This window comes from Echeneis naucrates, chromosome 9 (genome assembly GCF_900963305.1).
Source record: "Echeneis naucrates chromosome 9, fEcheNa1.1, whole genome shotgun sequence".
Taxonomy (NCBI): domain Eukaryota; kingdom Metazoa; phylum Chordata; class Actinopteri; order Carangiformes; family Echeneidae; genus Echeneis; species Echeneis naucrates.
The window spans coordinates 15,529,839-15,556,575 of NC_042519.1; the positions used below are offsets into that span (position 1 = coordinate 15,529,839).

Sequence of the window (26,737 nt, forward strand, 5' to 3'; positions counted from 1 at the left end):
TTTTTTTTTTTTCAAGTCATTCATTCACTTCATTCGTTGGAACCAGTATGGCTGTCGCTGTCACTTGAGTAATGACTGAAAAAACACGGCTTTCAAACACTGAAGAGCAACGTGGTTTGCTTCACTTGGAATATAATACATAAGTTTGCTTTTGTTAAAGTATTGAGCAGCCTTTTGGGTCATAGCCTTGTGAAGCTGAAATGACTGATTACTTCATTTGCTGGTAGGACAGCACAAGAGACCCGTAGTGTATGAATCCGTTCCAACACAAAGGCAAATTAAACATCCATCCCATAGCTACATAGCTAACGTCAGATAGATCTCCTCACCAGTATTACCAGCATTGGTCATGTTACTGCTGTAACCACATGAATTTTGAACGAAAGACCCGAGGCCCGTAGTTATGAGTCGCGAACGAATCACTCATTTCTACACTGAGCCTGCGCAGCAGCCATGAGGGAATGAGAGAGTCAGGACTCGAAGGCTCGTACTTTTGAGTTGTGTACAAATCAGTTATTCCTACACAAAGAATATGCGGCAGAAAGACCCGTTCGTGAACAAATTTGCTGACGTGGCGTGCATGCGTGAACTAATCACCCACTGAGATGGCTCGCTACTCCCGACTCATACAAAAGACTTTCACAAACAACACATCGCTAGCTAGCTCTACTTTACATCCCGCAACGTGCTTTTTCAGGTTGGAAGTTTTTGTAGCCTGTGACACATCAATAATGGCCGCTGGTGTCTCAGAATAGAATGACTGATCACTACGGCCAGCTTTTCAGAGGGTGTTGGAAACGTGAACTGGTTGGTGGTGAACGAGAACTGCTGGGGGGGGGGAACTCTCTCGGCTGCCTGAGGAGCTGCTGTAGGTCGGCCCGCAGTCAGAGGTGGACAGAGTACACAATTTTACTACTTGAGTAAAAGTACAGATACTCCTTCTCACTGACGGCAACAAGCAAAAATAAAAATACTTGAAGCAGCATCCACAATCAACTGCTGCGTTTCTATGCCGTTGCTGGGAGAGCTGTCAAAGCTGTAACGTATGAATCAAACCAACCGTTGCTGGCTCCAGGGACAGTCCTGGTCTCACAGGTCTGACTTGTGTGATACGGTGGTTGTCAGTGTTAGGCCAGAACCGTGCCCTCTCCGGTTGGTGCTACTGGACGCCGGGATTGTAGCACAGCTCATCGACCGTGACCTCGCCAACTTCAAGGCTGTCTTCACAGCTGTGGTGCTTTGATTTTCTTTCCTCAGGGCGAGCGGGTAGCAGAGTGGATATTGCACCATGCCCGAGCCAGTGAGCGCCAGGATGTGCTGTGCTTTAAGAAGGAGATGGCCCAGTTGGTGCACCTTGCTGTCAGCAGTACTTTCTCTCTGGGAAAGGTCCTAGCCAAAATCTGTGCTTTCCTATGCTGCCTGGTTTTTATGATTATGTTGCTATTTGCAGCTATAAGGGACTTCAGAAAAGAAATAGCATAGCATTTTTTTTCTTTTGACTGTTTTAACAATATCACATCATTGTTTGACATCTTCAGCTTGTTTACTTCAGTACCACTCTTCCTCTGTGTTTGGTATTGATTCATAAAGGCCATCTGTGTTTTTCTTTTTGTAGACCATAGACGGTTTGGGTTCAAAGTGCAATCTCAGTACAAACCACAAGTTGATTGTTTTTTTTTCCTTTTGTCGCTGCTTTTTTTTCCCCCAAGTAACCATCCATAAACTCGGGGCCTTTGTGTATTCACAATGTCTAATTGGCTGGTGACAGTGGCCAGGGACTCTAGGAATCATTGAAGCAATGACTATTGACGTTATTTGTTGACTGCAGTTTTGTTTGTAGATCCAAGCAGCTGATTTGCTCTCCAGTGTCTTTGGTCTACTCATCAAGCACAAGGTAAAATATCAGCAGTATATATTTACTTTTTTCTCACACAGATCACCCTGAAAAGTCATTCCTGTCCTGACATAGGCAGCATATTTTTAACACCTTTAGCTTGAAGAAGCTTGTGTGGCTTGTTGAGTGAGAATCACAATGTACTGTAACGTTTGTTCTCACACACTACAGTGACAATGAAGTCTCGTGACTAATGACACTCACAGCTGCCCATTATCTGTTAACGTTCCATCAAAATAGTGGGAACGCTTGTTTTATTTCCTTCACTTCCTTAAGTGATGAGCTTGAAGTTTTCTGATCCTTTTTAGTGACGTCGATTCGATGCAACTTCGAAGCAGAAAATTCACTATCAAGGGAACGAGATCCACTCATTTACAATTTTATTAAATCTGTCAATGAAAAACACAGACAAGAGACGCAGATCTGTCAATGTCATCTGGAAGAACAGCCAGCATGGCTGAAAGAGTGAGACCAGGAGGAGAACTCATCACAGACCCCTTATTGCAAAACATCATCACCATCAGAGCCCAGACAGAGCAGCACTGTTCAAGTTAGGAGGGAAGGGAGAGGTGACAATTTTTTTTTTTTTGTTTTGCTTTATATATGTTTTATCATGCGCCTTATGTATGAAAATAGACCTGTTCATTGATATTGCACCTTATGGTCCGTAAAATGTGGTAATAATTAATTATAATAATAATGACAAAAGAAATAAAAACATACAGACAAACATAATCACCTCAGTATAAGTCTTGATTCTGTCACTGTCACTACAACCAGAGAAAAGTTGATTTCTTTTGTTCCCCTTTTTTAATGAATTAAATTAAATTGAATTAAATTAAAAAATGTCTCACCATTTACTCATCTTTGTTTCATTTATTGCGAAAAATGGGCACCTGGACTAACTGTGATGATGAAGGTTTTTGAAACAGAGATTAAGTGGAGAGTTATAGTGGAACGTTGGAGGCGTTGGCACTGAGAGCAGCAGCATGTGTGGCAATGCTTCACTGTCATTCAACCACAGGGTGGCATGGTTCAGTCTGAACATCCCTCCAGGACCCCATGTTCTGCCACCAACAGCCTGCTTTTTTGTTTGTTGTCGTTGTTGTTGTTTTTTTGTAATGATGCTTGTGTGTCGAAACTTTGTCCATGATCGCTTACTGCTGTTGCCAGATCTCAGTTGTACAATGTACAAGGTTTCAAATCCCTGAAGGACATCTACAAGACAAGTGCAACTTCCACATGCGACCGTCCCCTTTCTGGAGACGCTCAGACAGAATCTTTATGAAGATATGATCAATCAAAATGAGATACATAATAAGGTTTGTATGGCTATATATACTCTTAAAAATATCTATAATTATATTTGTCTTATTCAGTCTAATGTCACATACTTTTGGACAATATTGTAAATAACATATATTGACTTGGACACCATATGTCCCCACTGTAAGCATATGTACAGTATGTAAGTACCAGTTTGTAATAGATTTCATCAAAGTGTTTACATTTTTGTTTTATGAGTGCTAATATTTTATGTCACATGCACCATGTTGATCTTTAGTCCAGTTTAGTTTTATTCAGAATATTCGGAATGTTACATGAAAAGCAAATGATGTCATAGAGCAGAATGTGGAACTGGCCAACTTCAAGGCACAACAACAAGCTCCACAGTCAGTGTGTGCAAAACAGTGACATCAGACAGCGAAGACAGATTTCAACACAGCCAGCGTTTCATATTTTGATTTTTGGATTGACTCTCCGATTTCATCTTTCCACATTACATTTTTTTTGACAACACACTTGAATTTTCCTCTCACATCAAATTCTTTGATTGGTAAGGATGTTAAGGTTGCCGACTTATATTGGCATTTATGTTTTTCTTCACAACAGTCACTCATAAATTTGATTCCACAAATTATTAGTTGTTTGACAGTTTTCCTCTGATGGAAATGCTATTTCTTACGTTGTTGCAAAATATATATATATATATATATATATATATATATTGTATATATTGAGTCCACATCCATCCTGTTTTCAGCTTATGATGGCATCAAAGATGTCCCCCACTCCATGTGTCCAGGAGGACAAGTTAGTTGAAGGAGCCTGGCTCAGCTCCAAATCCTGCAGATACCAGGTGCAGTCCATCTTGGGAGAGGGCACCTTTGGAAAAGTGGCAAAATGCACAAGGATTGATGACTCGAAGACGGTTGCCATCAAAATGGTCAAGAAAAGGAATGACCAAGCTGCGCTGGCAAAAGCAGAGGTACATAAGCTCTACGTGATTATTGTGCTGTAAGGTAATCCTTTGGTTTTTGGTTCATTTAGCCGTGTGCTCCTAGCTGCCAAGGTCAGCTGACCAGTCGTACCTCCACAGGTGGCTATGCTTGAGAAACTGAAATCACTGAACGCGGATAAATGCAACATTGTTCAATGGTACCAGGTTTTCAACTGCAAAGGGTACATTTGCCTTGAGTTTGAACTCCTGGACAAAAGCCTCTACGATTTAATGAAAGAAAGGTTCTTTCGACCCCTTTTTCTGCGGGACATCAGACCCATCATACAGCAGGCGAGGCCTAATGCGTTACTAAACAGTATAAACATTGAAAAATGCTGATAAATAGTTGAAATTAATGTTAAATGTGTGATATTCATGACTTTTCAGCTTGCCAATGCACTTGAACATTTGAAGAGTATTAGATTAATACATGCAGACCTCAAGTTGGAAAATGTGATGTTGGTCAACCATATTCAGCAGCCGTACAGAGTTAAAGTGATTGACTTTGGCCTGGCATGCGAGGTTTCAAATGCAAAGGTGTGCTCATACATTCAGAGCCGTCCATACCGGTGAGTAACTGCAATCACAGCTGATCTCTTAGCGTTGTCCCCCTGTCCATTAACACTAATTGGCTTTATGTCTTTATGAGGGTGTTATGCCAGCTCCTAAATGAGAAATAGTCTTTCATAACTGTATGATTCTGGGTTCTTGTCCTCTCTCAGAGCTCCAGAGATTATTTTGGGGCTCCCATTTGCAGAGGCCATAGATATGTGGTCTCTGGGCTGCATCGCTGCTGCCCTGTACATCGGCACTCTGCTCTATCCTGGCAATTCCTCATATGACGTAGTAAGCACCACTTCAACTATTCTTTAAAATCTTTTTTTTATTTTTTTATTGTTTCTATATCTGATAAGATTTAAGGTGCCTGAAGATAGGATAGCAAAGGATCCATAAAGAATTAAAAAGCTCCCAACCCTTACTTTGTGTTGTATTTACAGATGAGGTGCATAGTGGAGACGCAGGGTCAGCCGCCCGATCACCTGCTCACACGTGGATATAACACCACCCGCTTTTTCCAAAGAAGCAATGAATCTGCCTCGTCTCTTTGGAAACTTAAGGTACCTACTCAAAATGTACTTCTTTCTTGTTCTTATTTTTATGCTCTGCGTTCGGGTTTGTCCAAGTCTGATGTGCTGAGAATGTCATTGCTAACAAATTAACAAATATACTATTAGACACAAGAACAGGTATACAAGGACACTAAAATTCAGTCACAGAACAGCAGAAGGTTAAAGCTGACCTCTCTGGATACCATCCTGCATGTAGGTGTTCTTTTTCATATTTCTCTATATACACTTTGAGCTTCAGCTCAGAGAAATTACCCTTGGTCCTGAGGAAAATCTCAGTCCATTGTTGTATTTTCATGTTTTAGCTCCGCCTCATCAAGACTGATAATTATGCAGATAAAGCTGCAGAAATGGCTGACACGTTGATGTTTCTGGACATGCTGAAAGGAATGCTCCATCTCGACGCTGCTAAACGGATTACACCCCGACAGTTGTTAGACCATCCATTTATAAGCATGCGTCATATCGACAGCATGTACTCTCTTAGCTACCAGTAAGTCGATACCAGGATCTGATGAAATATTTCAAATGTAACCAAAAACCTAACAACTGGCCATGTAGACATTAAAACATGAAACGCTCATGAAGGGATTTATTGTCTTGCAGTGTTAGGTCTTGCTTTAAAACGATGGAGGCCTTCCACAACAATAACCAAACAGGTAAAGCTGTGTGTCCATTGCCGCGGCAGCCCCACTGCAGCACCGCTGGCCTTGTCCGGCTCAAACACATCAGCCAACACCCCTGCTCCAGTAACCAGACGCATTCAGAAAGGTCAGGGACAAAAAGAAAGGGTGATGATGAAGATGAGGATGTAAACAAAGCATCTCATCAGTCCAAAAATATCAAGTCTGCCTTTGACGACAGTAAGCACAGGTATGCTCATCTACGTGAGTTAGTTTGGAGACATTTTAAGAATTTAGATGCTGTGAAATTTAATTTTTAGTTTCAGCCAGTTAACTTTGTTTTTTAAATGACCAAAGGTGTGCAGACTCAACCAAGACACATCTCACCAAAAGCACCCAATCCCAGAGTTGGATCACCTCAAGCCATAAGAGGAGGATGGCTGATGATGAGTGTAGAATATCCAAGACTCGCCGCTATGAAAGATCAGGTTGTGAAAGAAAGAAGTTCAGAGAAGTCCGTACACACTGTCGGACCTCAAGCTGCAGCAGCAAGACACCATGTGTCTCACCAAGAGTTAAGAGAAAGTTGGCTCAAGATGAGGACTCGGTACGGCATACAGGCAGATTCACCCACGGTAGCAGCCATTATTTTGCTCCCTATAGTGCGTATGGAAGGCCACACAAACGTCAACGCCACATTACACCTCCATCTTCAAGCACCCAGACCAAGAGTCAAGCTCAGTCAAACTTGCAAAGAAAAACACCTGACGAAGATGTGCAGTCTCAAAAAAGAGACATTTAGTGGAGGCCAAGAGAAGGAATTGAAGGCCCAAAGTTAACACAGTTTTGAGTTGCATTATGTTGTTTTTGCATATGACTTCATATGCATACATTATGAACCTGTTGCATTGCAAAAAATAAAGAATTTAAAAAAAAAAAAAAAAGCTTCAGTCTAAGAGCCAAGTTTATAACAAGTTCAATAATGCCATAAACTGCCCTGACCCCGAATGCTTTGCTTTTTGTACCATTCCTCACATTCCTCCATTCATTCAGTGTGGTAATAACCACTCAACAGGGAGATATCCCGACAAACAGCTTCACTGCCAGATTGAAATATCGCTTTGCAAACAAGCCATTTTCCATAGTGACAGAAGCTCTCTACCCTCTCATTTTAGTAACAGCTTTGAAACTTTTTTTTGTTTTCCTTAGGAGGATAAGCTATTTCCATCCATATATCCTTTACGTAGAAAAAGTGTGGGTTATTTTGGTGATAAAACAAATCACTGGCACTGATATACTTAATTCACTGGTTCTCACAGGTAAATCCTGAGAATGTTGGTAGAAAATCCTAGCGTCACCTCTGATATTTAAAGTGTTTGAGTTGCCTTTATGAGTGACTGAGTGATCATAAGCACAGATCTAATCCAAATTCAATAACTTTTTTTGGACAGGAAAAACAAACAAAAAAACCAAATATAAAGTGAGGGAAAAAAGGATTTTTATTATAAAGGTGCAATATGTTGATAGGAGAGGGATTCAATATTTAAGCACCTTCACAATCACAATGCTATCTCTCAGAGGTTGCCGAACAAGGATGTAAACATTGATGGTGGGAGGGGGGGGCCTCAAAAAGTCTTAGCCCCCCTAAGCAAAAATAATAATACTGTAAGCAGCATCCACAATCAACTGCTGCGTTGCTATGCCGTTGCTGGGAGAGCTGTCAAAGCTGTAACATATGATCAAACCACAACCGGTCTGTGGAGGGATCCGGTCTCGTCTCTAGTCTCTGGAGGGGTTTGGTCCAGTCCAGAGGTCTCCAGCTCCGGTCCTGGAGGCACACTGTCCTGCATGTTTTAGATGTTTCCTGCTCCAACACACCTGATTCAGATCAAGCTCTGCTGAAGCCTGATCAGGAGCAGTGTTGCCAACTTAGCAACTCTGTCTCCATATTTAGCGAGTTTTCAGGCCCCTCTAGTGACTAATTTTCAAAAAAGCGATTAACAACAAATCTAGCAACTTTTTGTGGTGTCATTGGAGACTTTTGTTTTGTCTGTACAAAACATATTTTATATGGACACAATAAACACCTCAAACTCCCGGAGGTCCAGACTATGCCAGACTGTTTTCTGTTGTCTGAAGTTCGGTAGGAAAATGTCCCGTCAGCATAAGTCCGGTGCCCAGAAAGGAAAAGAACAGAGAATAAGAAAATAAAGGGTTGAGAAATTTTCTGTGTGGTGACAGTGAAGCTGACAGTGAAACAGAGGAGCTAGCTTGTAACTAAGCTAACTGCCCAGCTCTAATGCTAACGTCCATTAGCCTAGCTTATATGAAAGCATACCTGTCAAGTATCCCGTTTAGGCCAGTATTTTACCCTCCTTTCCCGGCCCCCTTCCGTATTAGCATTTTCCCGTAAAATTTCCGTATTTAACCTGCATTTATTAAAGATAATAATCTGCCACCCGCTACAGAAACCTACTGCCTGTACTGTAGGTGGCAGTTGTCGCGAGGTGAGTGTGACACTAACGGCGGGGAAAAACACAGATGGATAATGGACGGCACCGCCACGAAGAAGGCATTCCTGCAAACAAACAAACAAACAAACAAACAAACAAATAAATAAATAAAAAAACTAGGACAGCGGGTTCGAGGAGCAGGCTGGGGGATTGTCGCGCCTATTGTAAAATCTGTAATTGCGACTTCTGCGTCTCACACGGAGGAAAGCACGACGTTAGGCGCAGAAGCATGTCGGTGTTTGTGACCAGGTCACAAGTGCGGAGGTGAAAAATGCTCAATGTTATGCGCCGAGAATAACATCCCTTTCGCCTTCCACGACGAGTTCAACAAGACCGTGTTGTCAGTGATGTCCACAGAAGACATCCAAACTTTGGATACAAGCTAATGCGTGTTCAGGTAATAATACGGCCACGATGTATGATGAAGAATGAGCCGATATTTATGGAGAAATAATCCAGGTAGGATGAGGATTATACATCGTGGACATATTCTTACCTGGAACACGCACGAGTTGTGCAGATTGTGAACCAATCGTGAAACGTGGTTCATTCATTGAGACTGTTTAAATAGTATAGTACAACTACCTGAAATGAATGCTCCTGAATGGAGTTCTACTGAAACGATTTTGGAGAATCGTCTTTTGGACTCGGATGAGATCATCTTAATTTCAGCACAGAATTTCTGTTATTTAGCATCTTTGGTATAAATGGAGGAGACGGCTTGGTGTGGATTGTTAGTTTTTTCTCGGTGCACAAGTGGAGAAACTAAACTGTATAAAACATTTAATATGCTTCATTGTGTCGGTCCTGCTTTTTGTATGCAATGAGGCCCACCATGTCTGGCTGTGCCTCTTCTTCACTACACCTCCTGTAAAATGTAATGGCCGCGGCAGCGTGCGCTCAGTTGCTCGCGTGTGTGTGGTCTCGAGCTGTTTGACTGTTTCCAGGACAACCGACTTGAAGCCCTTTTTCAATCAGGCCCGGCAGCAGCTGAGCACATCAGGCCGGAGGGAGTCAACACAGCATCGACCTCAGGACCTGCTTCATGGTAAGTTATTTCTGGGGCTCTGCTGTGGTATCATAGGAGTGTGTGCTTTATTATTATTATTTTTTTTAACTACACTTAAAAAAAAAAGAAAGAAAGAAAAAAGCCTTAAAGTGCATGTTCTAGTAGTTTCCAGGCGGTTCGGTCATAGTTAACAAGAGCTAAGCTAATAGAAACATTTAGCTAAACCTGCACACCTTTTGTACTTGATATACATTTTGGGGAGTGGTAAAGACAGGAGACTACAAGGATTTATAGTCTTACTGGTGAAAACAAGCTGCTGGTTTCCTGGACAACTGAGCAACACAACCCCCCACTTCCTATGGCTGCACAGTCAGCCTCCACCACGGCTACATACTGGGGATATAATGTCTGCATCAATGTTGCACATCTGTCTGCACCAATAGGACATGGCAGACATCGGCCAAGGCACAGCAGAAAGGGACGCAGAGGAAGCAGATGATCTACTTTTCACCGGTCTGAGCTTTTATCAGCAGTAAATCTAAAAAAAATTATATATATAGAGAGACTCTAATATATATATATATATATATATATATATATATTAGAGTCTCTTGAGTTTGCACCTACTTCTGTTAACAATGAAGGCCATCTGTTACTGACCTAACAGATGACAACAGCAGTATGTCAAGACTGGACCCTCAGCCTCTCAAATCGGACCACTGTGACCTTCTCCTTGATACCATTGATGCAGAGCTTGGTCAGCTGCAGGTCTGGGATTTTCACTGTTTGTCTGCATGTCTGTATACACTAATAAGTAATATGAAATTCATTTTAAAAGCAATAATGTGATTCATAAACAATGCAGGTCCAGCCTCAGAAACATCAAGAAATTTTCAGAAAGCATGACTGCAGCATAGGAGGTGATTTCCCCCCCCTCCCCCTCCCACAACATTTCTGAAATAGTCTACTCCTTTTTAGGAGTTAATTGTGTTTTTGATTCTTTTTCCCTAGGTACTCTTAAGTGGAGTCATTCTTTGAGCAAAGATACAGGCTTTGGGAGTACAACTCAAAAGAATGACTGTCCCATGTCCCGTCTTGATTTAATACATATAACCATGATGGAGAAAACACCAGGTAATATTTTAATATCATGACACAATTTAGATTTTGATGAAATCTGAACTCAATGTCTTCTCAAAAGATTGATAAGGGGGGCTGTGTATGGGAAAATAATTTTAAACATAGCTTGTCCCTAAATATTTTGATGATAATAACTGGGAGTTTGTACTCCAGTTTATCCTAGATTAATAAAAAGATGAAGATTAAATAAAAAAGGTGTATGCAAGCTTCAGAGCCCATCTTAATATAAGAGTAAACAGGTGCTAATACAAAATGATAATATGTGTTTGAAGTGTCCCTAGTGCAACATTAGAGAGGAAGTTTGTCTTTTACACAAAAGCAACTATCTATTCACTGCTCTACTCCAGAGAGAAGCACAGACTGCTGGGGAGGTCCTCTTGAGGAAACTAATGATTTGTTTGACAGAAGGGCAAGAGACAAAGAGGAATTGGAGTCTCGTAGAGAGCAGGTAATTTGGAGACTTGAGAGACTGCTTGGAGACACATGTAAGGACGATACAATGGCAGGAGAAACACATCCTCCTTCAGACAGTATCTGCACTGAGGACTTTGTCAGACGCTTTAGAGAGGAGATGGTGGAACTGGCTTTGCCAGAGAGTAATATGCAACATCGAGACAAAGAAGAGGATGCTGAGAGGAAAGACATTTTTGACAGTGACACTTGCCAAAGTGCACAAAAAGGACAAAATTGTTTTAATTTCGAAAGAAGAGGATCAACAACACCAGGGAAAAGCAGTAGAAATGCAGGTACTCACTGCTCCCAGTCAAACAAGGCAGGTCAACCAGAGGATCTGGAGAACTGTCTGTCTGGAGTGATATTTTCACAAATGAGTGGAAAAGCACCTCAGAGACTTTGTGAGGATACCAGTAAGTATAAGACTACCTCTTTTGGGAAACAAAAAAGAGCTGTCAAACATGCTTTAAATTTTAATTAAAAATGGATTAAACATAAGGATTAAGATGGAAATGTCCGCCCATCTGTCTGTCTGTTTTTATCCAGAGCAGGTTAACTCCGCAATTAGTTGACAGGTCGCCATTAAACTGGTGCTGGCATTTATGTACCAGAGATTTTCAACATTTTCAACAGAGATTTATTTCCTTTCAGACAGTGAGCATAGGCTGCTTGTTTCTTTTTTAGGAGTACCTGTGAGGAATTTTGACACTGTGTCTGTTGCAAGCGACCTTGACTCGGTTTGCACAGAGCAAGTCAGGCAGCAGATTCACAAGTTGTCAGGTAAGAGACTGCTGAAAATCTAAAGACAAGTGAGCTTCATTTTAAAATGGTAAAACATATTTGGATACAAACATTTGGATATTTGTACAGTGAGATGACAAAAATGGAAAAATGATAAAATAAAACTACATGATTAATGATAAAAATCCTGAAATAATGGAAGCCATCACTTAAATGTTAGAATTTGGTAGTGACATGAGTGCAAAAACGTGAATGAAATAGTAGTTAACATTGTTAGTGCCCTGCCCCCAGGATGGCGCACGTTCATTCAGACTGTCACAGGTGCAGATGATTCCTCTACCAACCACAGTGACACGCTCACCCAGGAAGAAAGTGAACCTCAATCCACATCAGGTGAAGTGAAATTTGACTGCAAAAGGCTTCCTTTTATCCACAGAATACAGAGTGACGTATGAACAATTATGTCTTAATTTTCTTTGAAAGAATTTCCCTTTCATTGTTTGAAAGTCCACAGATGCTCTAATGGAAATGTACAAAAAAGAAGTCCTTCTGTTCGTACAGCTCACTTTAAAAAGAGGTTGACTTACAGGTAAACCAAGTGACATAACATTTTCGTCGCACATGCAGTCAAAATAACCTAATACACATTTTACATACTCTTATATAACCTTATTTATAAGGTTTGAAAATCTTCAAACTCCATGAAGGAAAACCTTCAAACGTCACAGTAATTTCATGCCAAAAGCTTTAAGACATTCTTTATCACTAAATACTTCAAACAGTACTTCAGCATTGAGACAAATTACAGTCAAACATACAACAGTCAGTCATGAAAATACAGACTGGAAATTGGGAATTTCCCCAAAGTGAGACAGAAAAGGAATTTGAATTTGAAGGATTAAAAAAATGATGGCATCTGATTCTACTTCAGTTTTAAAAATAAAATTAAAATATATTTCAGATTTGTATACCGTGTGTTTTTGCATCTCCCAGACATGTGTGTTCTTTGGGTGATGACAACAAGGACACAGATGAGGAAATTAACCACTGCAGTGAAAGGTGCAGATCTTACAGGAAGTCAGAGAAAATGCTGTCAGATTGGGCAAAAACAAAAGAACGGCTCACCAAGCTCAAACAAGTAAGCAGACTCCCAGTGTGTTTTAATATGCTAGTGTAATTAGAGATACAGTTTTATATCAGCTGCATACATTCTTTCTATGTATGTTGTTTTGTATGTGGTCTAGAAATGTGAGAAAGAGGAGAAGATGTTGAAGGTGAAAAGGACTCAGTTAAATGATGTTGAATTCTGCCTTTCTGAACTTCGACTGAGAATAAAGGTAATATGGACAAAAATCAATAGAAAACTGTATGAAAGTCTCAGAAATACTCACAGTTCATGTTTTATGCCACAGCATTCCTTGCAAGTATTAGAGAAATTGACAGCAGAGAAAGCACAGATGGAGAAGGAGAAGAGGGGTCTGGAGTCTGTTCTGAGTGGCAGCAGAGTGGAGAAGGATTCTGTCAGGTATCCTAATACTGTATCCTATTATTTATAATATACAGTCGTATATGCATAGTCATGGTTGGCTTAAAACAACAACTGATATATTGTAGTTGCCAGCTGCAGAAACTGCAGAAGCAAAAAGAGTCTCATCTCCATGAAATTAGAGCCATGGAAGAAGACCTCGCAACTTTGAGTGACCGAAGAAAAAGTCTAAAGGATAGATTCCATGTGGAGAAGGTAATGAAACCTGACTCAAATCAATATTTCTGTCAAAATTCAAATTTCTGTCAGGTTTGTCCTTAAAACACCAGTTATTTGGTGCTTCACTGTGTCACAAACAAAAGTATCAGCATGTCAGTACTAGAGATTGATAGTGTAAAAAGAGAGCTGTTTGCTCAACAGCAATGTGCTAGAGAGAAGTTTAAGTCCATACAAGTAGTATTAATATTTTGGCTTTGTTTGTTTTGGGTTTTTTTTTCTCTTCTTCCTATTGCCATCTTTCTTACTTTAAGGGGTTAGAAGTTCAAGTAAATGAGCTGCAGGTTGAACTGGGAGAATGTAATATCAGAGTAGGAACCCTGGAGAAGATGTTGGCCCAGAGGGACATGCAGCTGCAAGGGTTCCAGGTGCAATGTGGGGCCTTACAAGCTGAACGTGATGGACTGAAGGTGGAGCTCCAACACTTGAAAACCCAGAGCTTCAAAGCACTGGAGGAAGTACAGGAACAGGCCCACAGAATAACGGTAAAGGCTGAGGTTTTTCTAATATATCATATTGATTCTAGGTTTACACTGTCTCTGATTCAGGAGATGATAACATTAGATAAACTGAAGAAGAAAAGTTGGCTTTGGCACATGAGCAGCAAATCCAGAAGATCACAAATGAGTCTTTTTCCTCTTTAGGTTAATCAGCAAGCTGCAGAGGAGAGAGAAACTGCTTTAAAAGAGGAGACTCTGGCTCTCAAACAATGCATTACGTCTTTGCAAAGTTCCATTCAGGTCTGTGTGTCACACTTTGCACTGTTCAGGATGCTTATATCATACGTTAAGCTTGGAATGGCCCTCGGTTGTAACAAATCAAAGACAAATTTGTTGTTTTAGGTACCATAAATAAAAAATAAATTAAAATGTTATTTTCAAAGATCTGATTTTCTGTTATGGCAGCTAAGAGACGAAGAAGCAAAAAAGCTAAGAAAATTTCTAGAGCAACAGAGAGAGGAGGCAAAGAATCGTGAAGAAGAGCTGCATGTAGAGGCTTGTGAAAAGGTATTATGGTGTTCTTCTGCCTAAAATATGCCATCATTTTAAACACGATTGCATGCATGCACCATATGCAAAGTATGCTCTCATTCAGGTGCACAAAAAAATAGAGGAGGAGAGGAGAAAGTGGGAGGCAGAAAAAGCGAACGCTGTACAGATGCACTGTGGGATTTTGGAGCAGCAGAACAGAAAGAGTCAGGAAAGTATAAGAAGTGAGCTGCAGCAGGAGAAGAGTAAAGCACAAGCTCTTCAACATAAAGTCCTAGAACTAAAATCAGTAAGGCAACTCACTACCATGATGTATAACATTATGATATCACTACTGCCGAATGCGCTTTTATTATCTTTGCATGATTTTTTTCTTCCTATGTAGAGAGTGCAAGAGTTGGAGAGTGAGAGGTGTGTCCAGCAGAGAGAACAGGATTCTCTGCTGGCTGTTATTTGCAAATCACTGAAAGAGGAGCACGAGGGTGAGCTGCAGAGGTTAAAGAAACAGATGGCACAGGTGCAAGAAAACCACAGAGTAATAAGTTATCCGCACATAAAGAAATATGCAGTTATAGGAAAACTAATTTGCTTTGTGGTCGCAGGAGAGTCAAAGGACAATTCTGCGGCACGAGCAGGCTGCTCAGCTGGCAGAGAAAGGGGCTTGCAGGCTTCAGATAAAGCTAGAAGAAAGGGAGAGCAGCCATAACCAAATCACAGCTGAAATGGACCAAAAGCTCAGGCACTGGGCCCAGGAGCTGGGGAAAGAGTGCCAGCACCTACACCTCTTAGTGGAACAAAGTGGAACCAAGCAAAATAATGTACAGCTACCTGCCAGGTATTATGTCCTATTCTTGTTTAAATCCATATCTGTTTAAAAAAGAAGTGGATACTTTGTAGGCAACAGGGTGTGTTTGATAATCAGTTTCTGTATCTGTGCATGTTTATTATGCAGCTCTACAGTGGATGAGGCTCTGACGAGGCTCAGAGCACTAAGAGAGCAGCTGGAGCATTTTATTAACCATCTACACCAGGAGATTGATTCACAGAAACAAATCACTGAGCAGCTTAGAAAAGATAAGGTAACGTTTTCTATTGAGAAACTGCATGGTAGCTGTGGTCTGCACATAGAGGATAGTTTAAAAAAAACTCATATGTTTTCAGGAGCAAGAATTGAGTATTCAGGAGCAACAGCTGAGGATGGAGCGAGATCTAGCCTTGGACTCTCTCAAAGAGCGTCTCATTCAGGTACGACCTTGTGCATATTGTATAGGTCATGATTGTGCAAAGCATTAAAAACACAAGTTTTGGCAGACAGAAACATTGTCTCCCTGTGACATATGTCTAGGAGCACATTGAAGAGTTGAGCAGTCTAAACAGGGCTCATATGAGTGACGAAGGAGTCGCAGCATCTCTCCGCAAGCAGTTGAAGGCCAAAGACTTGGAGCTCAGGCAGGTTCAGAGGAGCATGGGCCAGTGGAAAGAACAGACTGCAGCTCGTCTAGCATGCAAGTTTGAAGAAGAGCTGACAGCTGATCTGGAAAGGTGATGTGCTAAACATGAAAAGTTGAACCTCCAAATACAGCTATATAACTTCTGTCCTTTCTAAGTATCCAGAAATAACTTCCCACACTTGCCTTTTTCTTCATTATGACACTCAGAATCAGAACATCATAAACATCAAGCACAATTCCTCTGTCGTTCTGATCATACATTTTGTTCTAATTTGTGCCGTCTCACAGGTGCAAGGCAAAGTTGTTAAGGGGCAGGTAACTGGTTTCACAGTGACATACTCACCCACCATCAGTCTGCAATAGCATGTTCTCACTTTAACTCACTGCGACATTCAGTTTAGACCATAGATGTAATATTAACTATACCTATTAACCAGAGGTGGAAAGAGTACACAACTTCAATAATTGAGTAAAAGTGCAGATACTCCTCATCAAATATTACTTGAATACAAGTAAAAGTAGCTTAGTCAAAATTACAAAAGTATTTGTAAAAGTTAAAAAAAAAAAAACCTCAGGAAATACAGGTCTAGTCTCTACTCTCTAAGGGGGTCGGGTCTGGTCTCTCGTCGGTGGAGTAGTCTAGTCTACTCACAACTCACCAATTAACATAAACATGCTCACCACCATGCTGCTCAAGGCAAACGGCTTTACTGTGCTTTACTTCCCAACATGACAGAACACAGCTCGTTTTTGTAGAGATTAGATGATGAAAAGGTTTACAAACAAAAAATACACTCAGCAATGGGGAACTACATTGAAATGTATGTTGATACTTGTGGCTAAAACACCTGGTTAATATCCACACAGCTCCACTTAAGGGGATCAGGAAAGAGAGCTGACTCTACGGGTCTTTGGGTCCTCAGCCTCTCATTCACTTGTCCCATGGCCGCTGTGCAGTGTTACCAGCTGGAGCACTCCCCTTTAAGGAGGCGGCTTTGTGGGTAGTGTGTGATGTTTGCCTTTAGCCACACAGTGGCGCAGTGGTTAGCCCTGTCGCCCTACAGTAAGAAGGTTGCGACCCCCCAGAGACTAGAGACTAGACCAATGATATAACTTGTTCACGGTTGTTCACACAACAAGCATTTGAACTGAAACAAATCTGTTTTGGTGTCAAACATCACAAATGTGGACTTGAGATGATTGTTTCTTTGTCCATTTTCTCTCTCATCCACACTGCCAAAGTAAATTTACTTTGAGTCCACCCTTTACTTACTGCTCACCCCTTCAATTAACCCATAACTGCTTCAAGTTACTTTTCACACCTTAAAAACTGTTAAATGTAGATTTGCTTGTTTGTTTTCCCAGAACATCAAACGCAGGGGAAGAGAGTCAGAGCAAGTCTGAGAGGCTTGAAATAGAGACGAGGAGTAGTTCAAAGGTAAAGGTTTTACTGTTCTTGTGTGAGCATGAACGCCAACATTTTACACATACCTTATACTGCTACTGCAGTGTTCATTTGCTGATTTAAAAGAAAAAAAACCTTCTAATAATTCCCTCCCATCAGGAAACTCAGAATTCGGTTTGCTCTCCCTACCTCCATCTGAGGGACTTGGCTGCTCCGCATAGTCCCTCAGACGTGGCTTCATTTAAGCTCCTACGTTACCTCCAGAGCAGAGTGAAGCAGCTCCGTCTAGAAAACCAAGCCCAGACCTGGAACTCATCTCCATCAGATATAGTCCCTTTAGATTTGTCAGGCTCTTATCCTACAACAGTAAGTAAACCCTTTTGATACCAGGCCTGATTTTTTTTTTTTCCCCTTTTCTTCCATTTACAGCACTGTAACGAAGTATACTACTGCAATTTTTTTTCCCTTCTAGTCCTTTGTTTAATATTTTTCAAAACTCAAGTTTCAGAGTGCTTCAAAGTTTGTCAGCCAAGTCTCTGAAACAGATAAGATCTCTGGATGGCAAACCACAATGTGGTTCATCTAGTACAAATGAAAGAGGGATAAAAGCTATGTACAGAGGCAGGAAATACTCCTGTAATAACTGCACTGACATTTGCTTCATAATTCACTCAAGGTCATGGCAGCACTGGAATTCAGACCCAGTGTCAAGTTAAGGAAATGGAGCCAAACTTTGTCTGTGTGTAAATGTGTGTCTTCATGAGCATGTAACCAAAACTGCGCACCATTAAGATGAATCATTTACTGTAAAATGTGCTTCAGATGGCAGATTAACAAGGTCACAATGACAATGACACAAATGAAGATTAGGTCATCAAGGTCACATTCTTCTGTGCTGATGCACTCAGATTTTATTGCTTATGGTTACTGTGAACTGTGAATGAATGATGAACTGGCATTTCACAGGAGACTGAAGATCATGTGAATTATGTTAAAGAACCTTATGAAGCTGACTCTTCTTTGTAAGAATTCCCTGTATGATCATTATTGTTACATGAGGTTTAACTCACACAATATAAAATAGCTAATGGCATGTCATATACTTTAAAATACCATCATCAACTTTGTGAAAATATATCTGTGTAAAGAAGATATCTGAACTGAGATTTGTTTTCCTATGGTCCACCTGCTGCCACACAGTATTTTTAGATAAGCTTTTGTTGCCAAAGTGTTTAAGCAGGCTGTTGTAGTTGTCCCTAAGTATCCCTAACTAAATATTCACTATCAGTCCTAGTAAAGGGGAATGATCTGTTAAATTAAATTGACCTTGAAATGGTATTGGGTACCGTAAATATTCAAATTTTCTGTGACACATTGAATCTTACCGTATTTTACCTTTGTTGTTTTTATGATTCTTACTCAAATTTGCTTTTATGTAGTAATAATTAAATCATAATGATATTCACCCAACTTTCACCAACTAGGGCATACAGAATCTTCACACTGACAATTGAAGTGTTTATTTAAAAACAAATAAAAGTAAAAAACACTTAATAGCTGATTGCAATTCTGGTAACATTTCTGAAAACACAATCAAATCATAAAAAGGTGCATTTGCATTCCTCAAAGCTTGCAGATGACATACTTGCTAAACACTACAGGAAGATCATCTTTCTACCACAAGTACAGCTGCAAGCCATGCTGTGAACAAAGAGTGCACAGGAACAATTTTTAGAGTCCTGTTAATGCCCAGAAGCTGAACAAACAAACTGTACGAAATTCAGGAACTGCACACTGTTTCACAAAGAGCAAAGTCGTATTTACAAAATGTCAGTGTGTTGACTATGCTTTGGCAAATTTCTGCACAAATCATCTTGTTACTGGGCAAAGGCTGTTTTCGTCAGTTACAAAACTGCTTATGTAAGGCCGCATATATATCTCTTCAAAGTGTTGGAACTTGAGCTATTTCAGTGGTTTAAATAAATAAAACTAATTAATTAGGTCAGTATTATTGTTTTGTTACAGATAGTTTCCCAGCCAAAAATGTGCATGAGTGTAAAGCAAAATACCGTACGTGTTTCACAAACCATCCAAAACAGAATAATATCAATACAAAGTCAAAATGCCTTACCAAAATGACTGACTTAAAGTGGCTCTGGGTCCTTTACATGTCCAATCTTTCACTTTGGCATGACTTTCAGGGTCACTTGGCACCATTACATTTCCATGTCCTCTTCCCCAGAGCTGTGGGCTCCAGGAAAACTGTACAGTGGAGAGTGTGTGTCTACGGTTGAACTGGATGGGCCTGGATGACTGTGAGGGGTGGGAGATGGGCACGGAGTTGGGGGTTGCCGAGATACAGCCTGTTTACGCTGTTTTTGTAATGAGCCCTTCAGCCTCCGACAGAAAGAGTCATCAGGTGGCCGCCACAACACCAGCTCCATGCAGGAATGGCTCCTAAAAGAAAAAGGAGGTAGCAGGTGAGACAAGATAACCACAAGAAGAAACAACTTTCTACATCTTTTCAAGGAGACAGTTCCTGGCAGAACTCAATTCTTATTACTTTGAATTCACAAGTTGTCATAACTTGACTTGTCACTTCTGTAAACATTAAATGTTCCAACAACAGATCAAGGAGAACATACACAGACTGTGCTACTTTGTGAGGCAGGATGTCGCTGATGCCGCGTTGCAGACCTTCTTTCAGACTGTCTGAAATCACCAGCACTGGCCTTCTTGGGGCTGGTTCTACATCAAGATCCTCGTCTTCATTGTCATCTTCCAGTGTTATTCTGTGATACATCATTATCAGAATATTCACTTTAAGGTCAAAAAGATACAGTATGTGTTGATGTCATGCAGCTTACAGAGCTACAAAATGATAAGCACACCAATATGCCATTAACGTATCGCTTTATTGCCTTTATTAAGAACTCAAAATGCTTAATGTATGCGTGTGTACACGTACACTGTGGTAACTGTGGTGCCTTCTGTGTTTAGTGATGTCACATATCTCAGGATGTCTGAATTGTCTGTAATTGCAGGAACAGTTGAGACAAAACAAACACATTTCTGTCCTCCTTTGTTTTAACCATGACCGACACATTCCAGGAAGGTAAACTACAATGAGGACTTGTAGTAATGTGACTCAGAAGTCTACTTCGGGCAAGCGCCTGTTGAAAATGACAAGACATCATGTTGATAACATACCTGTCTTCGATCTCCTGAAGCTTCCTCTGAGCTGCTTCTATCTCCATGCAGGAACTCTCTGTTTCAAGGCGGGATAGAGCAGGGGAAGGATCTGGCAAAGATGGAGGCTGAGGCTCTGGGCAGGGCTGTGGAAGTGCAGAGTTGATTTGCGGTGTGGATATGGGCGGGCAGCTATTTACTATTGGCCAGTCATGATGAGTGCCAGAATTTGAGTTCTCTGAAATATCCCCTTCTGCTTCCACCATTAACCGCCTCCTTTTGGCACTGCATCCCCTGAAAACACATCATAAAGACTTCTTATTGAAAAATCTCACACTGGGAACTCAAAGCCTTTTTCTCAGCAGATCCACCACCCCCAACTCACTCATCATCCACTCTCCTCCTGTTCTTCCGGAGGCACCGTGTCTCCCAGCTGCTGTGGGACAGACAGACAGATGTCTTACTAAGCTTGGGAGGCATTATCAGTGTATTTCTGGCAAATCATCGTGAGCTCCTTACTTGTTAGAGACAGCTGCTCTCTGAAGATGGCCGGACGTGCTTGGAGGTCCGAGGTCAAATTCAGGAAGGGTAGTGGGGCCTGAAAATGGATACATGGCTGGCAGAAACCCCAGGCCACTGCTTGAGGGAGCAGATTGCTGCATGCTGGTCCAGTCGGTCAGAGGATTAGGACAGACTAACTATAACTGGATGTGATCTGGAAGATCAATATTGATACCAATCAGATACTCTGATAAAGGTGTTTTATGTAACCTACATGACGCACAAGTTTTAAATGTGCCTTCCCTGCGACCGGCGGGCTTGTTATCTGGCTAGCTACAACGCGATTTATACCTCATGCCCATAATGTAGGGTTAGGGATTAAACTAGCCTTCATAATGTAACGCAATAACACGCCATGACACCTTCATCCCTATGCTGAACAACAACTGTGCATAAGTTGACCACAGATGTGAAGTCGTGGCTACAACCTGAGCCGTGCAGCTGCCTTGCCCCTTGATGCTTTATTGTTGTTGTTGTTGACGCTTTGCTAGCTTGCCTCTCTTCCGCTGCCTCTGTTGTCCTTTGGGGTATTTCCAAAAGGCAATTAGCTCTACATGCTCAACTCTGACGAACTCTAACGACACAACGACGACTGGAAACAGAAGTAGCCCGTAAATCTCGGGTCGCAGCGGCGGGGACGGCTTTGGAGAGCCAGGCTGGGGGGGAGCTGAAGTCAGGAAGCTAGTCTGATAAAGTCGGTCGCACCAGAAGATGCGTCAAGGATCCAGAAAGTGCGTGTGTTGCGTTCGGGGAATCATGGGAATTGTAGTCCTCCTGAATCACAAAAACTCGCTCTGTAAAACACTCGATTGGAAAGAGTTTAGCGAAGTCAACTAAACTAAGTGTTGATGTTTTTTGTAATGGTTCGAGTTACTTAGTAACGGTAACTACGGGGCGACAACAGCCACCGCAAGATCATGTATGTGAACCAAGAGACCTACCTACCTACTCTTCTTGTATCGTTCTTACAAAAGAGTAATCGGTCGCCTCAAGATAGGTGTCTGTCGCTTCCTGTTTACGGTTAGGAGGTGGTCGTCAGTTTGTCCTCCCAGTCGATGGGTCATGTGACAGGGAACTAATAGAAGCTGCTGAGCGTCTATGTGTCCTCACTCAGCTGTGAATCAGGACTCCGTGCCCGCAGGAGGAGGTAACAAACTGCTGTTTACTGTGGAAGTTAGAAAGCTTACCAGCTGAAACGCTACACTGCAATAATAATATTGCATTTAACAAATATGACTGAATAGACATGAATAGGTCTCATCTAAAGAGCTGTTATTTTCACCTTTTCACCTTTTTTTCACCTTTCGACATCAGAGGATCGACATTTTTCCAATACGCGACGACTTTCATACTTTTTCTTGAGGTTTTGTGTTTGTTTGTTTGTTTGTTTGATTGTTTGTTTAAGTTACTCGTTTTATCGTCCGTGCTCGTTGTCGCTGAAAGATTTTAAACAGAGTTATTTGTTTATGTTCACTGTTTGTTATCAACAGATCATCCAGAATGCTGTCTTTCGTCATAATATTATCTTTCCTGGCTTTTGCCTCTGGCTGTGGTATGTAACATTTTTTTTACATTTATTTATTTATTTATGTATTTATTTTTAAAGTAAATCCAGTCTTTTCGAAATTTCCCAGTTTAGGCTCAATAAAGTAAATCTATCGTTCACCAGTCATGTTTGAAATGCTGTTTACCTCTGAGCCAATACTGGGGGAAACAGTTCGGCACTCCATTGGCTCACTGGTCTGGACATTCATAGATTTTGCAATTGACCATTTCATGGGGTTGATTGACTTTCATTTTGTTTGTTCACAAAAGTTGTGCAACTGTAAAATTACAGAAAACAATGGCAAACATTCTAGTAATCAGCTGCCGAGGAAAAAACAGAGCAACATTAACATATTTACTAGCAAAAAAAGGGATACAAGGAATAAAAAGCAGCAATAGTTAAATCTCAACAGCCTTTTGCACAGTTTTTGTTCCCTCTTGTTGTCCCTGCTGATGCTGCAGTTGCAGTTTTGCAATACTCATGTTAAATTCATGTTGGTGTCAACAAGTGTCACCAATGTTCTTTGAGCCAGTCATAAACATTTCTGAGCAATGTTTTCTTTGCAAACATTTTAATTCAGATACTGTAGAATGCATCCAGGAAGTGCTCCTTTCGCTCAATAAGGACTTGCTTCGCTCTCTGGACACACAGGATGGACTCCCCAATCCCAGCGTGCATTTGGCACTGCGACTTTCTGATTATCACAACCTTGGCAAAGAGAACGAACACCTGGTGAAACTTAAAACTCATCTGCACAATGACATACAAAAGTAATGCAGTGTTTACAAATCAAATGATTGAAGTAATTTCATGAGGTAATTTCATGCTATAATAATCTGTGCGTCCGCATGTGTTTTCTCAGCTCTCTTTCTAACAACAAGCCTGTAACTGGTCGCTTGGCACTATACATTATGGCTTTGAAATCCTCCTGTTATGACCTTGTGACAGCCACGTTCACTGTCAACGAGGCAAAAGACACACTGCTGACAAATCTAAAGAGGCAAATGGAACTAGAGAAGGAACATATTTTATGTAAGTTTCTTTCGTTTTTTTGGAGGCCAGCAGTTGTCTTTGTAAGTGTTCACCATATGCTTTTGGGCTGTGCTTTTATATGGTTTAAGTAAGTAAGTAAATCCAAGAACCCATTTGTAAAGGTGTCCAAATTCAAAAAAGATAATCTTGTTAATTATCATTATTATTTAGGCTACATAATTAAGCTATACTACTTATTTCTGTCTCTTTTTTCTTTAAAAAGGCATTAATTTATTATCATTATTACTATTTTGTTATTGATGGAATTAGTCAGTCTCATAAGACAATGACTTTGATTATTTCAATCAAAACTGAAATAAAAATTGTAAAGACATTGAAGAAAATTGTACTTTTATTTTCTTGAAAATGACCAGGAACTCGGCTTTAATATAATTAAGTTATTAATTAAATTATTTAATTTTTCCTTCACAGTCACTCACCGCCCATTGACCAACTATTTCCAGTACTCTCTGGGTGTGCTTGCTCTGTGCGTAAGTGGCATTAGGGTCAACAACCATGTCAGTAACAAACTCATCAAGGCAGTGGAACATCGAGCCTTTAAGAATTTTGGTGAGTTTAGCCTGCATGAATATTATCTTTGACAAGTATGAATTAATTCACATGCTCATACAGATAGGTAAAAAGGAACGTCTATGATAATTAACTTTACCCCAGTTATGAGATGGTTCATTTCCTTCGGGTGTCACACACACATTATGGACACTAGCACACAAAAGAGTTTTCCTGTGATTCTTGGAGGCAGGAGTGTGTACTTGGAATAAAGTTGTAGGGCTGCAAACCTTCTATAATAGTATGATGGATAAAGTCAGTTCTGTTTTTTGTTTTAAATTATATTTAAAGATATTTCAGAAAGCTAAAATACATGAAACCCAAATTACTTGAGTCAGTCATCACTCAAAAATTTGTCAGAGTTAAAGATCAGGGTGAGAAAGTGTACATATTCCTAAACAAAGTTCCGTTAATACTGGCACATCTACACTTCCGGTCAAAATTTTGGGCTGATGTTTTCAATTAACTGACCGATAAAGTGTGTCCAAAGTTTTGACTAGTGTGTATCAATAAGGAATCCTAAGCTATTCACACAGCTATCCACATATTTATCTTACTTTCTAGATATGCACGCCATGGCTGGCATGGCACTCCAGTGTGTGAAGGATTCTGGTTCTCATGTACACTCTGCTGAGCTTGACAGTGCCTTAATTAAAATCAAGCAGACGATTTTGGCTTCTGCGAGGGTCGATGGCCATTTTGGCAATGAATTCAGTACAGGTCTCGCAGTTCAAGTAAGGATTTTTTTTATTTATTTTTTTTTTTTTACGATCATCATTCTCTTTTGTTTTATTCACTGAATTACATTTTCCAGAAGAAACCTTTGCAGCTGTACTTGTGTATGCCGTGTTTCAGGCTTTATTGGCAATGGGTGACAACCCTGGAGACTATGCTCGCTCATTGGATGCCATAAGGACAACGGCCAGAAGCAACACATACCACAACCCTATGGCCATATCTCAGATCTTACCAGCTCTCCAGCATAAATCCTACCTGACACTGAAAACCAAGGAGTGTCTCAATGAGGATAGTATGTGCAGCATGACTTCTACAGTCTATTTTTGTGTGTGTGTTGTGTCAGGGTTTTTAAAATTAATATGAGCTTTCCAACAGATACTCTGCTGCTGGGGCCCACAAACCCTGTTGTGGTTTTACCAAGTGACAGCAAAGTGGATGTGAACATTGAAGTGGTGACATCCAATGGGGCACATATTGTTTACTCTCTTGATGTTCCAAAGGGCAGTTCTCTGTTGGAAGCCCTTGAACTTCTCAACAGTCAAAATGCTGGATTCACGTGAGTTATAATTTATAGTGGGCTTATATATATGCGCACACATATAAATATAGCCTTTGTGAGTATTATCTGATACTGATTAACAGGTTTGAGACGGAGACCAGCCTGTGGGGACCTTTCTTAAGCACACTGAATGGAGAGCAGGCCAGACAGGGTGACCGCAGATACTGGCACCTTTCATCCGATGGCACTGCACTCAAGGAGGGTCAGGCACACACATATATTATATTTATTGCAGAGCTAGATACTAATGGAGTATTCACTTTATTTTTTTCATCTGCTGCTTTAGTTTCACTTTTTAAAGAAATGCTGGTTTTCTCCTTCAGGTATCGGGGATTTCAGGATAGAGGCCCCTCAGAAGATCACCATCAGAAACACAAGCTACTAAGTCAGTGCTGATGCAACAGTACAGAAAAGGGATTCAATTCCATTTTTTTCTGGTGTCAACCAGTAATTATACTTCAATTGTTTGTGAATCTGTAAATAAATCGTCCTCGTACTTTCACCAAATTTCACTTGAATAAAGAGTGTAATTTAGACATAACTGAATATACTTTGCAGTGATGATTTGTTCCAAATGTTGTATGAATTTGAAAGCTTTTTTATGATTGTTCTAAAATGAAAAGTTCTCGAATGTCTGTGTCTCTGTCACAAACAAAATATGATATGAATAGTTCTGCCAGCCAATCCCAGTACATTACTTTATCGTTTGTTTGATGTCAAAATGAATTATTTTTTACATTACATTTGCATGTAATTAAGTGCATAAAAGAGATACAAATCTTAAAGAAAAGATGTTTTCGAAGTTGCAATGTTTGGGTGATGGTGTGACTCCTATTCTGCAATTCCACTTGTGTTGAAAAAGACAAAGCCACTCATACATTATGTTTGATAGCCAGATTAAATGTCTTCAAAAAGCTGCGGTTGAATATGATGATAATGGTGGTGACCATATATTGTACCTCAACACATAACATTAAATGTCACTCCCAAGCAACAGTAAAGTAGGCCTACACATTTCTGCAAAAAGCTGAAATGTGAACCTGTTATTCCACCTTTGCAAATTTGGCCTGGGATCCAGAGGAAATGATCATTTCTAAGCAAAGCTAAATTACCTCTGGAGTGTCAAACAAACTTAAAGTCTATTTTGCATTTAT

At 40.5% G+C, this 26,737-nt stretch overlaps 2 protein-coding genes across 6 annotated transcripts; one reads left to right on the forward strand and one right to left on the reverse strand.

The window, feature by feature from the left end:
• Positions 1 to 18,892: 18,892 nt before the first annotated feature.
• ccdc117 (coiled-coil domain containing 117) lies at positions 18,893 to 22,121 on the reverse strand. 3 transcript variants are annotated; one of them, XM_029511622.1, is made up of 6 exons: positions 21,567 to 22,085; positions 21,097 to 21,292; positions 20,963 to 21,013; positions 20,599 to 20,871; positions 20,034 to 20,180; positions 18,893 to 19,845 (listed from the first exon to the last, which is right to left on the reverse strand). In XM_029511622.1, exons 2-6 carry the CDS (start codon positions 21,237 to 21,239, stop codon positions 19,605 to 19,607), a joined length of 855 nt encoding a protein of 284 aa, XP_029367482.1. In that variant the 5' UTR covers positions 21,240 to 21,292; positions 21,567 to 22,085; the 3' UTR covers positions 18,893 to 19,604. The 3 variants fall into 3 exon arrangements, with proteins under 3 accessions (XP_029367482.1, XP_029367483.1, XP_029367481.1); XM_029511623.1 differs by having other exon boundaries at positions 20,963 to 21,010; positions 21,097 to 22,121; XM_029511621.1 differs by having other exon boundaries at positions 21,097 to 22,084.
• Positions 22,122 to 22,190: 69 nt separating this feature from the next.
• tcn2 (transcobalamin II) lies at positions 22,191 to 26,496 on the forward strand. Of its 3 annotated transcripts, none has more exons than XM_029511618.1 (10): positions 22,191 to 22,285; positions 22,629 to 22,690; positions 23,265 to 23,454; positions 23,547 to 23,716; positions 24,149 to 24,286; positions 24,851 to 25,020; positions 25,142 to 25,316; positions 25,400 to 25,580; positions 25,667 to 25,785; positions 25,907 to 26,492. In XM_029511618.1, exons 2-10 carry the CDS (start codon positions 22,639 to 22,641, stop codon positions 25,966 to 25,968), a joined length of 1,257 nt encoding a protein of 418 aa, XP_029367478.1. In that variant the 5' UTR covers positions 22,191 to 22,285; positions 22,629 to 22,638; the 3' UTR covers positions 25,969 to 26,492. The 3 variants fall into 3 exon arrangements, with proteins under 3 accessions (XP_029367478.1, XP_029367479.1, XP_029367480.1); XM_029511619.1 differs by lacking the exon at positions 22,191 to 22,285 and adding an exon at positions 22,309 to 22,501 and having other exon boundaries at positions 25,907 to 26,493; XM_029511620.1 differs by lacking the exon at positions 22,191 to 22,285 and having other exon boundaries at positions 22,627 to 22,690; positions 23,265 to 23,416; positions 25,907 to 26,496.
• The last annotated feature ends 241 nt before the right edge of the window (positions 26,497 to 26,737 follow it).

Excerpts from the sequence above, each read along its gene's own strand:
- ccdc117 (XM_029511622.1), bottom strand. The coding sequence starts at position 21,239 with ATGCAGCAATCTGCTCCCTCAAGCAGTGGCCTGGGGTTTCTGCCAGCC. Across the intron at positions 21,014-21,096 it reads AGAGCAGCTGTCTCTAACAA|CAGCTGGGAGACACGGTGCC; the intron begins GTAAGGAGCTCA and ends TCTGTCCCACAG. Across the intron at positions 20,181-20,598 it reads CTTCAGGAGATCGAAGACAG|AATAACACTGGAAGATGACA; the intron begins GTATGTTATCAA and ends GATGTATCACAG.
- tcn2 (XM_029511618.1), top strand. The coding sequence starts at position 22,639 with ATGCTGTCTTTCGTCATAATATTATCTTTCCTGGCTTTTGCCTCTGGC. Across the intron at positions 23,455-23,546 it reads CTGCACAATGACATACAAAA|CTCTCTTTCTAACAACAAGC; the intron begins GTAATGCAGTGT and ends GTGTTTTCTCAG. Across the intron at positions 25,317-25,399 it reads GGAGTGTCTCAATGAGGATA|ATACTCTGCTGCTGGGGCCC; the intron begins GTATGTGCAGCA and ends GCTTTCCAACAG.